The sequence below is a fragment of the Genypterus blacodes genome, unplaced genomic scaffold (assembly GCF_046128005.1).
Source record: "Genypterus blacodes isolate CSIRO-AG114 ecotype Tasmania unplaced genomic scaffold, CSIRO-AGI_Gbla_v1 ptg000214l_1, whole genome shotgun sequence".
Lineage (NCBI taxonomy): Eukaryota > Metazoa > Chordata > Actinopteri > Ophidiiformes > Ophidiidae > Genypterus > Genypterus blacodes.
This window is the reverse complement of record NW_027467013.1, coordinates 1,272,784-1,288,663: the sequence shown is the minus strand read 5'-3', so window position 1 is coordinate 1,288,663 and position 15,880 is coordinate 1,272,784. Positions and strand designations below refer to the sequence as shown.

The 15,880-nt window shown below is 41.5% G+C and overlaps 1 protein-coding gene across 2 annotated transcripts; it reads right to left on the bottom strand.

The window, feature by feature from the left end:
- Positions 1-6,745: 6,745 nt before the first annotated feature.
- On the bottom strand, positions 6,746-8,810 carry evx2 (even-skipped homeobox 2). 2 transcript variants are annotated; one of them, XM_076170089.1, is made up of 3 exons: positions 8,417-8,810; positions 7,938-8,203; positions 6,746-7,360 (listed from the first exon to the last, which is right to left on the bottom strand). In XM_076170089.1, exons 1-3 carry the CDS (start codon positions 8,808-8,810, stop codon positions 6,746-6,748), a joined length of 1,275 nt encoding a protein of 424 aa, XP_076026204.1. The 2 variants fall into 2 exon arrangements, with proteins under 2 accessions (XP_076026204.1, XP_076026205.1); XM_076170090.1 differs by having other exon boundaries at positions 7,938-8,170.
- Between the last annotated feature and the right edge of the window lie 7,070 nt (positions 8,811-15,880).

The window sequence follows — 15,880 nt, the reverse complement described above, 5'->3', positions numbered from 1 at the left end:
CTCCCTCAAGTCACACAACACTTGTAGTGTGATTACAGCTCAAATATGAGTAATAAGTACTGAATGAGGAGAGATCACACATAGAGGTAATGCATTCAGAGGTGTGTACTTCGCCTATACAGCAAAAGCGTGTATAGAGAATATATGGGTGATGATCTGAGCATACTCTGATTTATGCTGTTCTCAATCATATCCTGGTGTATATGTGACACACATTTAATTATCTTAATCATGAGCATGTACTGTACTTCCAAATAATCATAGTACTGAGTGCAGGTAAATGTAGTCACTTTCTTCTACATTTAAGCTGAATTTAAGCGGTTTATACAAAGAATAGCTTCAGAAAACGGATCAGTTTTAGAGGGGCTTTATCAAAATATTGTGTAAATCTGGGACATTACTGAATATTGTGATAAAAAGCAGGAGGGTGTGGCACAAACTCATAACTGCAAGCTAAATGTGTTGCTGTTCTTTACACCACAGAATTGGAAAATCTCAGCTTCAGACAGGAGGTGAAGCAGACGTGCAGACCGGCCCAAGAAACATGGACTCAGCTTCAGATTACAGGTAATGACTCAGCAGCAACACCAGAACGTCCACCACACATCACCATAAAAAGGCTCTAATGTTCTCCTAGTTCACGATGAAAGCAAACAGCTTCGGCCAGTTTAATGTCCCATCAGTGACAGACACGTTTCCTTCTGGAGGTTTGGGTCCAGCAGGTCACCAGGTTTCCATTATACATATTCAGACTCATTATAGAGTCCCAGAACCATCTGCCTCTGTACACTAACACAAACACTAATGAAGCTCATGCTAATCTGCACTGTATCTACACTCGCTTTTACTCTAATATAATAGAACATACTTTATAGCTTCAATTTTAACCTCCAGTTGACAAAATGTAAAGAATGAGAGAGAGAAAGGGAAAGTAGCAGATTTGATTTAACAAAAACTGGGTTACAATTATTATTATTATTGTTATTATAATTTTTTCTTGATAGAGAACATGACTTGAATGATTTTACATTTATATAATTAGATAAAGTGTTAGTTTGATAGGGTTGATAGTTAATGACCCTATAAGAGCCGGTGCCTGAACGCATCCACATGGGCTTCTTGAACAGTTGCTTCCCGTTGTTGTGTCACAATTTGATTTAACCAAACTTTCCTTTTTTACAAACGTTCTTTATTTATTATCAATCAGCTACTGCCGTCTATTTCTCATTCACCAAGAACACTAGAGTCACTTGAATCCAGAGAATAAGCAGCAGTAACACTCATGGCTCAATGGACACAAAGCAAAAACAGCAGTGATATTATTTCTCCAAAATGTTGTCAAAATAAACCAAAACAGATATTTGCTTGGATACTTGAACATCTCCTGCAATAAATTAAATGCTAAATAAATGCAAGACCAATATTTGTGCTTTGTTGCTTTGTTTTTATGCTTTGCTTTGAAAAATAAAAAAAATGCTGTTGAACTGCAGCTCCACTCAAGTGTATCAGAACATGACTGACTGACTGAGCAACCAACTTTATTTGGAGAAATGAATGGTTTTACGCCATTATGGAATATGGCTGTGTGTGCCATGCATCTGCCATAACCAGATTTGTGTTTTAGATCCACGACATAATTTATGAATAACAAACACAAAAACAATCAAATTTGTCCATTCTTCATTCTTCCTTTTTGACCTTATCGCCCTATTAAATGTGCTTGGTTGTCAATAATGTATAGATGGAAGTTGTAGCGTTCAAACACCCTGTTTTTAAAATTGTGTTATTGCTTCAAAAATTACCATATTCTTACACATGTTTGGAATAAAATAATTTTCATGTTCGTGTTCTTGAATTGCAAATGAAATACTCTTGGGGTTCAGATTCCACCATAAAAACCATAGAATAATGACTTTCTCACAATTCAGGTTGAGTCGTTATAATCAAAGTTGTGATTAAAAAAAATCTAAATTAGCCCTTAAATCCCCTTTGTGGCTTGGCAGTGCCGCAGTGATGCCAGTGGGGCTAATGGGAGGGAGAGCTGTGACTTTAAACCCCCACAGAGCTGCACATTTACACTAATTCCACTGAGACATGGACAAGGTGAACCTCAGTGAGTCCACAGTCATAATTAAAGTGGGACAGAGGAACAGAACAGAAATCCACTCTGGACATGAACAGAAACATCTTCAGATTCCACCCCTTTTGTAAATACATATTTCAGTCACTTCCTTCTTCTTCTTTACCTTTTAATAAGAGCTCATACTGTATGTCTGAATGGCTCCATAAAGTGCCTGAGGGGGGATCTTTTCCTCGCTTTTATCAACTGACGCAATCAAATCTTAGATTTTTTGATAAATACCCTTTAAAGGTAAACGTCATAAAGAAGAAGCTTGAATACAAACCACATGCTGCAAAATAAATGCTATTTTTGTTTGAATAAATGCATCTATTTATATCGTTTGTTGTCTCAGATGATCATTTAAATAATCCCCCTTAAGCACCACTGTTTATTATATAGATGATGTATCCATGTTACATGTTTAAAGTAAAAGACTGTTTATTTATTGCACCACCTTAACCGTGTACAGCGTGAACATGGCCACTGGAAGAAACAGTCTTTAAGCCAATAAAAGCAATTTCCCAAGATAATTGAGAACACGTTTCAATACATATGCATGAAACAAGGATTTTCCATTCGACTGACTCATACACGCGTGTAATTGATTGAGGGGATGACCCGCTATATTAAATGTTATTTGAGAACCATCAAAACGCGCAAAATTGCAAATTGCCCAGCTTGTATCTGAATTAATGCCCCATTCATCATCATTATGAGTTGATAAGTTAATTTAACCATTTCATTCTGTCTTAATGAGCTATAGTTGAATTAATGTCATGTAATATATGAAAGTAACATTTGAACAGAGGCAATGATTTGAGACAAACAGAGCAGAGATGCTTTACAAGCGTAATGGCTGCATAAATCTCCTCATCAGGGCAGAGGGTTCACTTTGCTCCACCAACACGCTGCTCACCGTTAACCTGCAGGAGAGAGTGCCGGAGTGCCTTTTGGCAATTGTTGTGGGGGGACGGGATCTTTGATGAGAATTGATTGACTTTGGCTGCGCTTTTGCATTTGGCCAGACAAATGATGAAACAGCTGGTGTGTCAGTGGTAGAAACTACAGCGCATCAGATGATGCGCTGTAGTTTCTGAATGTGAATGTGACGACAATATGCTGTAAGAAGGAGCTATGATGGAGTCATCGCTCACATACACACACACACACACACACACACACAAACACACACACACACACACACACACACACACACACACACACACACACACACACACACACACACACACACACACACACACACACGCTCGGAGGGAAACAAGTGTTACACTGTTTCGCTTTGCGTTCGAGTCCCCGCGGAACTTTGATCGTGCAGTTGTCTTGCGTTTGGACCACGCGTGTCTCTCCTTTCCCTCCTCTGTGTTGTTTCTTCCAGTTCCACCTTAAATGCGTTTTGGCCCCGCTTGCTCCCTGTAGTTTGGGTTTTTTGTCCTCCCGCAGCAGCTGTCACCCTGCATTACTCGCAGTCAGCTAAATGAAACATTATTCTAAACATATGCATCGTAATCAGTCCGGTCACACTTACAAGAACACGCGTTAATAAGGCAATCAATCACTCTGGAACAAGCAAGTTGCTCCGTAACAGCTCATAAACAGTGTGTAATGAAGAATTGGAGGTTAGCATGACACGGCGCTGATCAGATAATCAATGTCAAAGATGCGATGAATGTCAGTAAATGTAGTTTTCATGTCGTTTCTATAAAATCCTCAATTTACAACAAGCAGTTCAATTACCCTGAAAATACAGTCAATTAAATAGGGCTGATTGGACAGTAGGAGCGGGATCATCGATCTTTGCATTTCTATCTCGCTGCTGGACATTTAATTTGGGTTTTCTATTAGCACCGAAATAAAGAAAATATAAAATATATTAAACAAGCCAAAGATTTATTCTCTTGTCAAAAAGCATTCAGCGAAGGTGACAGACACAGACGCTCCTCTCTCTGCGCCTTTATGATGAATCCTTCTTCTTCATCATCTTCCTCCTCCTCTCCTTCTCCTTCTTCTTCACCTTCTCCCTCCTCTCCTCTCCTTCCTCTTCTTCTTCTTCTTCTCTCACTCTTGCACCGGGCTGATCGCGTTATCGTGGCTAGTGTTTTCTGGCCCTTTTCTTGTCTTCATCTCTTCACACCTCCATCTATCTCGGCGCCTTTGTTGTGTGCGGGGTGCAGCCCTCGCTTTAGTAAAGAGCAGGGAAACACGGTGATACATCACGGCCGGATGTGCTGCCCTAATCCTATTTCTTTTAATGGGGACGTTCAAAAAAGCAACTTATCTTCGCGTCCCCCGGGGCCGCTCTGGTGGAGGCTATATTTTAACCAAGCGCAATTAACGACAGTATCAGCTTGTATCATTTAGAGGTAATGTAAAAATAATGGTAAATTATAGGGCCGGAATGACCCGTGATGGCACGCGGGCCTCATATTCCCTCTTGTTTTTCCACCTCGCGCGTTTTTTAATTAATGTGAAGCAGCGTTTCCGGTATAGAAATGGTGTCACGGCAACCAAGTATGGGCTCAGACGTCTTTACATGGATGCATAGTTTGAGTTTCCCCTTATAGAAAATTAATATGTATTATTTGTGTATTTTCCACGCTGATAAATCCAGATATTAACATTGTTTCAGGTAATAGTTAGATAAGGTGAGGATTTAGGTGCTTTTAATGTGAAGAGTCAGGATTGTGTAAAGTTTTTTTTTTATTATTTTCCAAGAACAAACACGATCAATAAATAACATGATTTACATTTCATATTGCACATTATTTTCAAGTTAAAATATTTAAATTCATACAGTCATTGATATTTGTAAATACAGAGATATAGAGTTATCACAGAGACCCTATGGGGACAAAAGGCCAATAGTACTTTCAGTGTTTAGATTCCAGTGCTCGTTCTTCAGCCCTTTACAGTATAAAGCCTCTTTTTCAAAAAAAAACCTTCATTTCCTCTTAAATTTTGGCACGAAATACAGATTAGGAATTTTTAGGGGGTGGGGTTTATTTTGCGAGTTCACAGTTCCAAATTGGTTTATAGGCTACATGTGATGGTCCTATTGAGCGTCTACATCCAGTGGTTTAACATAATAACAAATAAATAAAAAAAACTAAAATAAATAAAACATTCAGCAAGTCACATAGAATAAATAAATGAATAATAAATAAATCAAAATGTTTCAAATAGCCTCGAACCATCCACACACAAGAAATCGAATTCGGTCAGCTATCAGTAGGATATTTGCAAACCAAAAAAATTTAAATTATCAGACGATTTACAGTTGACATGTTAGATAATTAACATATTGGTGGTGATGTCCCAACAGGAACAAATTAAATAGCACGTAGCCAATTTTTACAGGCGCAGACAGATTGTAAAGCAAAGGCTGTTTGGTCTGAACTTAAGCCTTGCCGGGTCCCGTTAGTGTATGTGTGTGTGTATGAGTGTGTGTGTGTGTGTGTGTGTGCTGAGTGAGGAGGTCCTGCAGGGATTATGGAAATACTGGCTTTGATATAATGAGGTTCAGCAATGTAAATAAAACATACAGGCTATACTGCAGTGTGTGAGTGTGTGTGTATGTGTGTGTGTGGAGGTATTTTCTCTTATCAGTAAACACATTTCAGGGCTTGAGATATTTTGTAAATCACACTTTTGAACCATCCATATCTCCAATATTACCCCTTAATATACTGAGCATTCTGTGTACCCCGGATGTCCGCTGGCTCCGGCTCTTTTGTATGTCTAATGACTTCCCTCCGCGGGTTGTTAGCACTTGACAGCGGGTCTCAAAACGAGGAACTTTCCTGCAGCCACGCATTCAAAGGAGCTCCATCTAGGTACATGATTGGCAATTTTTGTCATGATCCTCTCATTATTAACATAAAAATTGACACGTGTGTGTGCGCGGTGGAAAATGAGATGCACCTTGTAGCTGATTAGGCGCGTCCCTGGAGCTGAGGCTGGGTGCTGGACAAGCTATAATGCTGCCAAACATCTCCCAGTCCATTAGGCCTTTAGTGAAGAAAGATCTGCTGCTGCTGGGTGGAGGAAGCGAGCTGGTGCTACAGTATCTAAATGGATATGGGACATCATTATCTGACGCTCCTATCTTTAAAAAGATCCCCTCCCCTCTATAGTCGAGATGGCTCAGGCTGGCTTTGTTATTCTGATTGTTTGAGATTTGACCCAGATAAATATGGAGCTGGGATCGATTCCAGTGTATCGATATTGCTGTGGGGCCTCTCTAGTTAAGAAGGGGCCTTTGTAGGAGAGGTGACAAGGAGCCTAAGTTAATTTGGAGTGACATGTTAGGTGAGGTGAGGGTGGTGGATACACACTCTTCTCCCCCCAGCTCAGCTCACTGAAATATGCTTTCAACTGGCACAACACAGGAGCAACTACACAAACCTATTTTAGATGTGAATCCAGACTTATTGGTGCCGTGTGTGTACGTGTGTGTGGATGTGTGTGCTCATTTAGTCTTTTGGGCTAAGATGTAAAATTGTCTGTGGGTGTGGGTGTGTATGTGTGTTTGGGTTTCGAATGCAGCCTAATTCTGGGATGCTTTACCCTCGGTGCTATTGGAAGCAGACTGGACGGGACGCTGAGTTATCTGTTGAGTGACGCGTCCTCTCGCGGGTCAGGTGACGGGACTGAGGTCTTGCTGAGCACGGCGGCGGAATAAGGCAGGAATCCGCTCTCGGATCTTTGCCCGGAAGCTGTGCAGGTGAAGTCCGCTCCGGCGCTCCTGGCGCCCAGCACGCTGGCCGCCTGGCTGCTGTGGCAGCTGAGACACGAGCAGGGCCCGGAGGACGGGGCGCTCACCGCAGCCGCCGCTGCCGCTGCCGCTGCCGCCGCCGCCGATGCCGCCGCCGAGCTGTTCAGGCCTGCGGGTGACTGGTAGAGTCCCGGGTGCCTGAAGCTGCACAGGAGCTCCGGCCGTGAGTACGGGTGGGACAGTGCGCGGAAGGTGTCGAGGGGCCGAATGGAAGTGGCGAAAGGTGACGAGGCGGCGCCCGAGGCGGCGGCGGCTGCTGCGGCCGCGGTGACCCCTACGTGCGGGTAGTAGTGCAGAGGCATGTGAGAGTGGAAAGGGTACGGTAGACTTCCGGTAGCTGCCGCGTGCGTCATCATGTAAGTGTAGAAGCTGGGATCCGCCGGATGAGGCCACGACATCGCCAAGCGCTGCCGCTTATCCTTCATCCTTCTGTTCTGGAACCACACCTGCACACATAAACAAGGCCCATGGTCAGCATGCATACACACATAAACACACACCTCTGCAGGTAATTAGTGTGTGCACATGAAGCACACACCCACTCGACCCCGCGTTCAATTCAAACATTTTCTTACTGAACACCACAGGCGAGCAGAGACACGATGCTGCATTCAATGACCAAATACACTCTTACTAATTTTTTTCTTTCTTTTTCCCCCCCGTTTTTTTTAAAGCAGTTGTTCCACATTTACATTTGCAGTTCATTTTTAAACAATCAATACATTACATTAATATATTTTTTGTAAATAATCATACTGAATACATTTGTAAAAAAAAAAATGTTGTTATTGACCAAAGCTCCAATTAAATCACTACACTTCAGCCTAAAATGTAAATAAGATGAATTACTGCAGCTTGTAGACTATTCATCTGTAGGACAGGTGCTTTTGTATATTTATAGGACTCAAATATGTATTTGTATTATTGAAATATTTGCTTACATTTTCTATTTAATATTCTATGTTCAGCATTAACACGCGTTAAGAAAACAGACACGAGAATGAATCAAAGATGACTCTGTACCTTAATCGTAGTTTCCGGCAGGTTGAGCGCTGCCGCGAGTTCACATCTTCTCGGCCTGGAAACGTAATTTTCCCTGTAAAACTCTTTCTCCAGCCGGCCGATCTGCTCCCGGGTGAACGCGGTCCGGTACCGTCTGACCTGGTCTGCATTGGAATTGTTTGATCCTCCTGCCGAATTTCCGTTCATGTTGGAAAGGGAGTTTGAGCTAGAGCCCGAATTACTGTCAGAGAAACCTGAGGAAGAGGAGAAGACATGATGCATATGGGCTCTGATAGAAAGATATACGTCCAATTAAATACAAAAATATATACAATAATGTAATTAAATAATTAAAATAATATAATACAAAATAATATAATACAAATAATGAAATAATAGTAGTAGTAATATTAATAATATTTTTACTTTCATTTTAAAATTATTCAAAAATAAAATTGAAATAAAATATAATAAAATAGTGTTATAGTAGTAAATGTTACCTTTGTTGTTCTCCTTGTGCTGGCTGGGTGAGCGGTGCGATGGACATCCCACCTCCACATCGCTGTTAATATCGGATTCTTGAGAAACTTCGGAATAAAGACTCATTTTCTTTCTGTTTTCCGAAGACGAGATTTCAGACGCAGAGTTATTCTCGCTGTTGTGATGCGTTCCGAACAGACTGTCGATCTCAAATTTGCCTTTGGTCGGGATGTCCCCCAGGTTTCCATGCAGAGAAGCTGAAGTTATTCTCGGGCTTAACCGGCCGCTGTGCTGGGAGTTCTCCAGGGCCTCCAATACTGAGTTTCCCGGCGTGTCTGTGAGTCTCTTCCCCGCGACGGGACTGTGCAGACTCCTCTCCATCAATATCATCTCTTTTCTTATCCTCTCCATCATTAAGCCTATAGCGAGGAGGAGGAGGCGGAGGAGGAGGAGGATGAGGAGGGGGCGGAAAGAAGAAGAAGAAGAAGAGGAACAACAACAACACTTTTGTCCAGGCGGCTGGAGCAGCGATGAGTTGTGTCCGAGCTAAAACCTCATGCAACTCTGCAACTGTCTGTAAATATGAGGCTCTAAAGCGTTTTATACACGCAAGACGCAAAAAGAATAATCTGGACCCGGGCGTCTGCCGCGGCTTCTGCTGGTGCTGCTGGTGCTGCTGCTGATGCTGCTGCTGCTGCGGGCTGCTCAGGACGAGCCGTGCGTCCTCCCTGCGTGCAGCGGAGAGAAATGTCATTCATCAAAAAGTGCGGCTGCTGCTCGCTGTTAAAACGCTCGGCTGACGTCGCTCCAATGATCATTTATTGTAACAGGTTTATAAGCAAATAAATAGGAGAGGGCTGTCACTTGATGATGGAGGCGGCCTTCGGTCAGACGAATAATATCCAAGTGGAAGAAGAGGAGGGAGAGGAGGGAGGAAGAGGAGCGCAGAGGAGCGAGGAGGTGCGTGTCCCTGGCCTGGTCCCTCAGTCTGCCTCTGATCGCGCTCTGGGTTCGGCCTCTTGGGTGAAATTGACAGTCTGATTAATAAAATGAGCGCCGCAACATTTCCCTCTTCATTTAGGAATATTATCATGCTTTGATTCTCTATTGTTTCCCTCCCTCTCTCTCTCTCTCTCTCTCTCTCTCTCTCTCTCTCTCTCTCTCGCTCTCTCTCTCTCGGCCCTCCCTCTCTCTCCCTCCCTCTCTCTCCCTTTCTCTCCTCTCTCTCTCTAATCGCCCTTCTCCTCTTTAATCTCGTTAAATCTTTCTTTTTCTCGTTTATTATCATTTTTTTCAACTTCCTCCTCTAGTTTCTAAATGTGAAACAACGAATTAAACAACAACAAGGTGCAAGTTAAGCGATGAGAGATAAACATTATTATCCTCATCGTAATCTCCTTCCCCTTGTTGTTTATTGTCACATTTATTTTTGTTTTCACTCAGATTTGGTTCCTCTTTATTCGTTAGAAGCTCATTTTGATGTGGTGATAATTAGAACACTATTACCGGTTTAGCATAACTACAACAGCACTCACATTTATATTTATTCTGCTGTGTAAAATAGCTTTGTTGTGCCTGCACACCGGCTGCTTCTGTTCTCACTAATTCATCGTTAAAAACGCATTATGAACAATCGATACCGAGCTGACATTTTAAATGTAATTTTTCTGCATACGTTTTCATATTTTTCTATATTTACACGTGTTTTTATTGAGTATAAGAACAACTTCACACACTTGACCCTGAGCAGTATTTCTGTGTGTGTGTGTTGTGATGAAGCGTCTCAGTTCTTTCTTTCTCTCTGTGAGCTTTAGTTTGAGTTTTTATATCTAAAATGATTGTCTCGTGTGTGGATCATATTAACTGTAACGCAGAGTAACAACAGCGCGGAGCTCCACTCACATGAAACGAGCACCGAGCCACGAGCCGCCGTCTGAAGGCTCTATGAGCGTGCTCTGGCGCCTCCTGCAGGTCAGGATGGGAACTGCTCGGTGTTGGGTGCTGGGAGGTGAAGGTTAGGTACAGTATGTGGCACCTAAATCTGTCTGTCTGTCTGTCTGTCTGGTTTACTGGATATCAGATTCAAAATCAGTACCACAGACAGAACATGATGCACATTTATTTAATTTGACGTTTCCTTCATATTAAGATCTGTTCATGTCTTCAACCCCAATCTCCAGGATAAGTGAATAATAAGTTAGATAAATATTTGTGCGTACATTTTTCTTTGGCATTCATTCATGTGGACGTGCTACTTTTTTGACTTTTGCCAATTTCTGTTAAGATGGTAAACCAAATATGAAATTGCTCAACATATCAGGGGATAACAGACATGATGTCATATTTGCGTGCAGGAACATTCATCCCCCCCATGCGAATACAGTCAGTGTCAAGGTTTATGTCTTAGTTCCTGGTTACATTCATATTCTCCATGTATGTGTTATTGGACATGTATTGGACATCACAATAAACAGATAGTTAACATGTTGAATTTAATGTTTCTTTGGTTGAATAATTGTTGTCCAACTGTATTTCAGAGACATCTTGGGCCCACTGGCTGGTTTAGAGACAAATCCTCACATAAAGATGCCTCAAAGTTGCTTTAAACTCAGTCTGATCCAAACAGGTGAGAAATTAACACTGTTATTAAAAAGCAGTGAAAATTAGAATAAACATCATTCTCGTTGAGATTTACAAAATGTGATCTAACACATGAGCCAAGACTGAAACTGTAAATGAAACAAACTCCCTCCTGTGACAGATGAGATCCAGAGGCACAGTCATCTACAATACTTCACCTTTTTTAATGAAGTCCATTTAGAAGCTCTACATATAAATAGAAGCTTAAATGAAGGTGTAAAGGAGTCTCAACTGATGATCTCAACTATAGGCACAGAGTGGAAGTTCAACATCATGACATAAGTGAGCTAATGAAGCTTGTATAATTGTAGCAAATAAGCATGTAAAACACACACACACACACACACACACACACACACACACACTTGGGGTCACAGATGTGCCAAAGCCTTGTAAAAACTGTAACATATCACATTTTAAATTGTGTTACCTTTCATGAACAAAACCTGTCTATCTGAAATCTTCATTCCATCCCCATAGGAATCTTTACATTGAGTGCTGTGTTAGAACATATATCTGTAGCGCCCCCTACTGGTGGAATCTGGACTTACAAGCAAACAGCAATATTCACATATTCCACATATTTAGGTGTTGAATGCAGGTCATTCCCATTCCGATGTTTTATTCGGGCCAAACCCACATTTTACAGATTGTGTCTTTAAATAAGCAGGTTATTAACTGGGATGGAGGGACGATCAAGCTACACAGTGATGGCACCTGCCAGAGATTATGACTTCATATATCTTTAATGGAACCATCATGTTCAAAAGTGATGTGAAATTTTGGGGTGGAAGCAATTGTATTGTTTCTCATATCAAGGATTTATCTGCTGTGTTGTTATGTGCTTCAGATTTCATAAAAACACTTTGGTGGTTTTAAAAATATCATCTGGATCTCTCTCTCTCGCTCTCTCTCGCTCTTTCTCGCTCTTTCTCGCTCTTTCTCTCCATGTGTGTGTGTGTGCAAACAAAATGTAATGTACACAAACAGTTCAAACCAGAGCAAATATTAGTTGCAGTTTTATCACGTTTGGCTGATGTGATTTACATTCTAACATGCAAATTATAGCAGAATTCCCTCTGGACCAGGCAAACATTTCATGTCATGACCTGCTGCTGCCAGTAGAGGGTGACAAATATAGGTCAGGGATCACAATCACTCACTGTCAGGCTCTACTTTGACATTTTACTCATTTATCTCAGTTTCTTGTCTAATGTGGCCACTAAAAATCACACATGTAGAACAAAGTGACATTTTAAGGAAAGGAATGTCAGGATGAAGTGCACAGCAGCCAAAGCTTGTGTTTGCTTGTAGAATCAAATCCACAGTGACTTATCAGTGCACTTGGCAGCTCTGTGTAGGTTTTTGCCTCCTATTTTTACGGCCTTCACATTGCCTCGTGTCTCAGCTGCTTTCTGTTCCAGCAGTAAAACAATCTGTTGCACAGAGAAAACAACTCCAGATAACTTTGCTCCGTCTCTGGTCAATGTGCCCCCCCCCCCCCCCCCACACACACACACACACACACACACACACAAGCTTTACTAGGTGATAATGCTGCAAGCCAGCGCTGCGTGAGTCACTTTCTGCTGGAATTCCTCAGCTCACTGGTGGCCAAAAACTGTTTAATGCAGCTTTAATAATGGAATATTTGATGAGTAGATAGGATAGTGTAGAATAAGCTCTCTGTGTCCAGATCACCAGAGGCTGAGTGTTAATTTAAGACACACCGCTCCTGCAGATTCTTTTTCAAAGGCACATGAGATGTTGTTATACACCGACGAGAAGTTGGAAAGAATCACACCTTTGTTCTGCAGACATTTTAATGGCACAGCTTGAAGGAAAATACAAACCTCAAGCAAACGTCTTCATTAGTTTAGTCCTGACTTGAAGTCATGTGAATAGTATATATATTTAGATATATGTATACATAGGGGAAAGACTCAAGACTCCATGAGTAGGCGCTACAAAGACATATTTTTCTTTTTTCTTTTTATCAGGATGTAATGAGGATTTCAATGAATTATACAAAATGTTACCATGGATGCACACTGTACATAATGTTCTGTGTGTTCCCTATAGGTTTTAATTGACTTGCATTCATGTAAATTACAAATGATTTGTGTGTTAATTATTGCACAAGTCAGCCAAACAGCATTATACTGTTTCCACAATACTGCAGAACGCCACAGGATCATTAACTAACTATACAGATGCATGTGTGTAACTGTTGACTCAATTGTTTGAAGATATAGATATATATACAGCCTATATTGTAAAGTAATGAGGCTCACATTAAAGCTTCTTCTTCACACACAGTATTTCAGTGACATGGAGGTTTGGAGGCTGTTTCCTTCTTGATAAAGCATTCTGTCCATTCCTAGTGTGTCTGGGTCTCTTGTATCTTCAGTCAAGCTTCTGCTGACAGCTCACTCTTATGTCAAAATGCCTCGAAGCATTTTGAAATTTATTGTTCCCTCAGTGTTTGTGAGTTTTCCTGTCTCAGAGGCGAGCCAGCAGCTCCAGATCGCCCCTCTGCTCCCTCACCGCGCCCCACCGCTGCACCGCTCGCCTCAGGTTTGTTGGTGTTGTGCCTCTTGGACAGAACGTTGCTCCAGACGTGGAACATCACAGGTGGCTTCAACGTGTCAGTGGGCATGTGGGAGGAATTCTGCACCATTAACTCCCTGCAAGCACAGTCAGTCTCACTTGGTTGATGTGACTCAGATTTGTTGCTTGATCAGCTTCATGTCGAGCTCCAGCAGCTTTGCTCTGCTGACTCACACAAATGTCCGTCCCAGAGTTTATGGAGAATAAACTTTCCCAATTCCAGGCATGACAACAAAACTTGCTGTCAGAAGAACTTTAAGGTGTGTATAATTAAATCCCTCTGGCTGAATGATGTTTATGAAGTTTAATGGCATAGTTGTATAAACGCCTACACTTCCATCTTGGATCTTCCATCTTAAACTGCCAGAGAAGCTTATATACATCTTTGAATCCAATACGGTCATTAAAAAGAAATACAAATCCTTAATTGCAGCACATAAAATATCTGGACCAATTAAATGTGCAGGAAAATATGGATTTCAAATCATATTTTAATACTAGTTAATAGCACAGAGTTGAGTAAGAGCCTAAACTGTGTCTTTGTCCTCTTACACTCTGAAACCTTTGATCAGAAAGGAACTATTTTCTGTGTCTGAGGTCAATTACTCACCCAAAAAGACCTGAAAACATTAAAAAGTAATAGTTTAGTTGCTTATAATTGACCAAAGATGTTTATTTCTGTCATAATTGTCTGTTTCTTTCGCCTCTAAGTCTCTTTTAGGCCACATGGACGTCTCAGTACTGCCTGGGCCTTTGCTCCTCTGCGCGCTGCCGTTTACCTTGAGCGAGGGCGCTATCTAGTGGCCGCCTGTAGTGAATGCAAACAGCCGCAGGACAAGAGACGGATGCCTCTAAGGGACAAACCGAGCCGCTCCTCCTTTCACTGCTCTGCTCATTCTTCTATGGAGATGAAAGCAAAATTAGGGTAAAAAAAGGAAATTAAGAATGATTTCAACACATTTTGAGGAGCTTATATTTTCTATATCATATAAAGTCATGCATTTGTTCTTTATATGCTATAATTATAACAATTCGTTAGGTTATTAGATTGCTGAAGGCCGAACATGATGACTCAGTGTGCTCCTATCTAAAATGAGAGAAATGTCAATCTGAAGCAAATCTGAAGCAAATCTGAATTATAATACTAATATATTTATGGTTAAAGATTCTACCCGGTTATGTGCTTCAGTCTGGCGTGAGATGGACAAAATAGGAATCAGATTTTCAAGGTTCTCGTGTTAAATATTGAATCAAGTGTGAGTTTACTCTGCAGCTAAACGCTTCAGGCGCTGTTTAACTTTCAGTCAGACTAGGATTTGTCTTGTTTATCACTCTGAGCAGCTTTAAAACGTTATGATAAACACGGGATTATGATTATAAACACACACACTCACACTCATGCACACATGTTTGTGCTGCGTGTATCAGTATGTAGCTTGTGTTTGTTTAAACGAAACGCTGACTGACATTTCGTATATTTCCCAAACCCCTTTGTTTCTCCCGTTCATTCTTTTGTTGGTGTGTACGTGTGAGAAAGAGTTTGTGAGTGTGTGTGTGATCGGATCCCTCTGTACTTCTGCATGTTTCGGCCCGGATCTTTACTTTGAAGCTGTGGACCAAACGAGCAAGCTGAAGGGATTTGGTTCATATTTCAGCAGCGGGTATAAACCACAGAAGAAGAAGAGATCAGACTGTATGGATCCTGATGAAACTGATCAAAGCCTCATCAGAGCTCCACTGCGGCCAGAACCGTCCTACGAAAAACAGGACGGCGCCACATTCAGGCCTTTACGAACCCTATTACAGCCTTTATACTATTTAGCTTTTATGTTAATCCACTAACTTCTTTATATTTATCTTAACTACTAAAATTACAACCTTAATTTAACACACAGTTTAGATTTTTGATCATTTTTCTAGGGAGTTGTGATTATTTGCTGCACATTAACTAATTGTCTCATCGCTGCTGCAGGGATCACAGACTTAAACTCAGAGGGGATTCGAACCAACGACCCGCTGTGATCGTGGACCCCTGCGTGGTTGAATATTTTCGGTCCCATTTCTCGGAGACGTTTCCCAGCCTGCATGGGAACTTGAACGAGGGAAGCAGCAAGTTTATTACCAAGGACAATGGACGGCGGATAGCAGCCAGACTGACGCTCCTCTCATCTGCAGTTTGGCTCCTGCAGCCCGTAAAACCTGCGAGAGGAGGAAGGTTACACGCGTTTACACGG

What these genes read in the sequence shown, in the direction of transcription:
- evx2 (XM_076170089.1), bottom strand. Translation starts at nt 8,810, where the DNA reads ATGATGGAGAGGATAAGAAAAGAGATGATATTGATGGAGAGGAGTCTG. An exon ending in GCACAAGGAGAACAACAAAG is followed by an intron (nt 8,204 to 8,416) that starts GTAACATTTACT and finishes TTTCTATCAGAG; the next exon opens with CCCATATGCATCATGTCTTC. An exon ending in TGCCGGAAACTACGATTAAG is followed by an intron (nt 7,361 to 7,937) that starts GTACAGAGTCAT and finishes TTATGTGTGCAG; the next exon opens with GTGTGGTTCCAGAACAGAAG.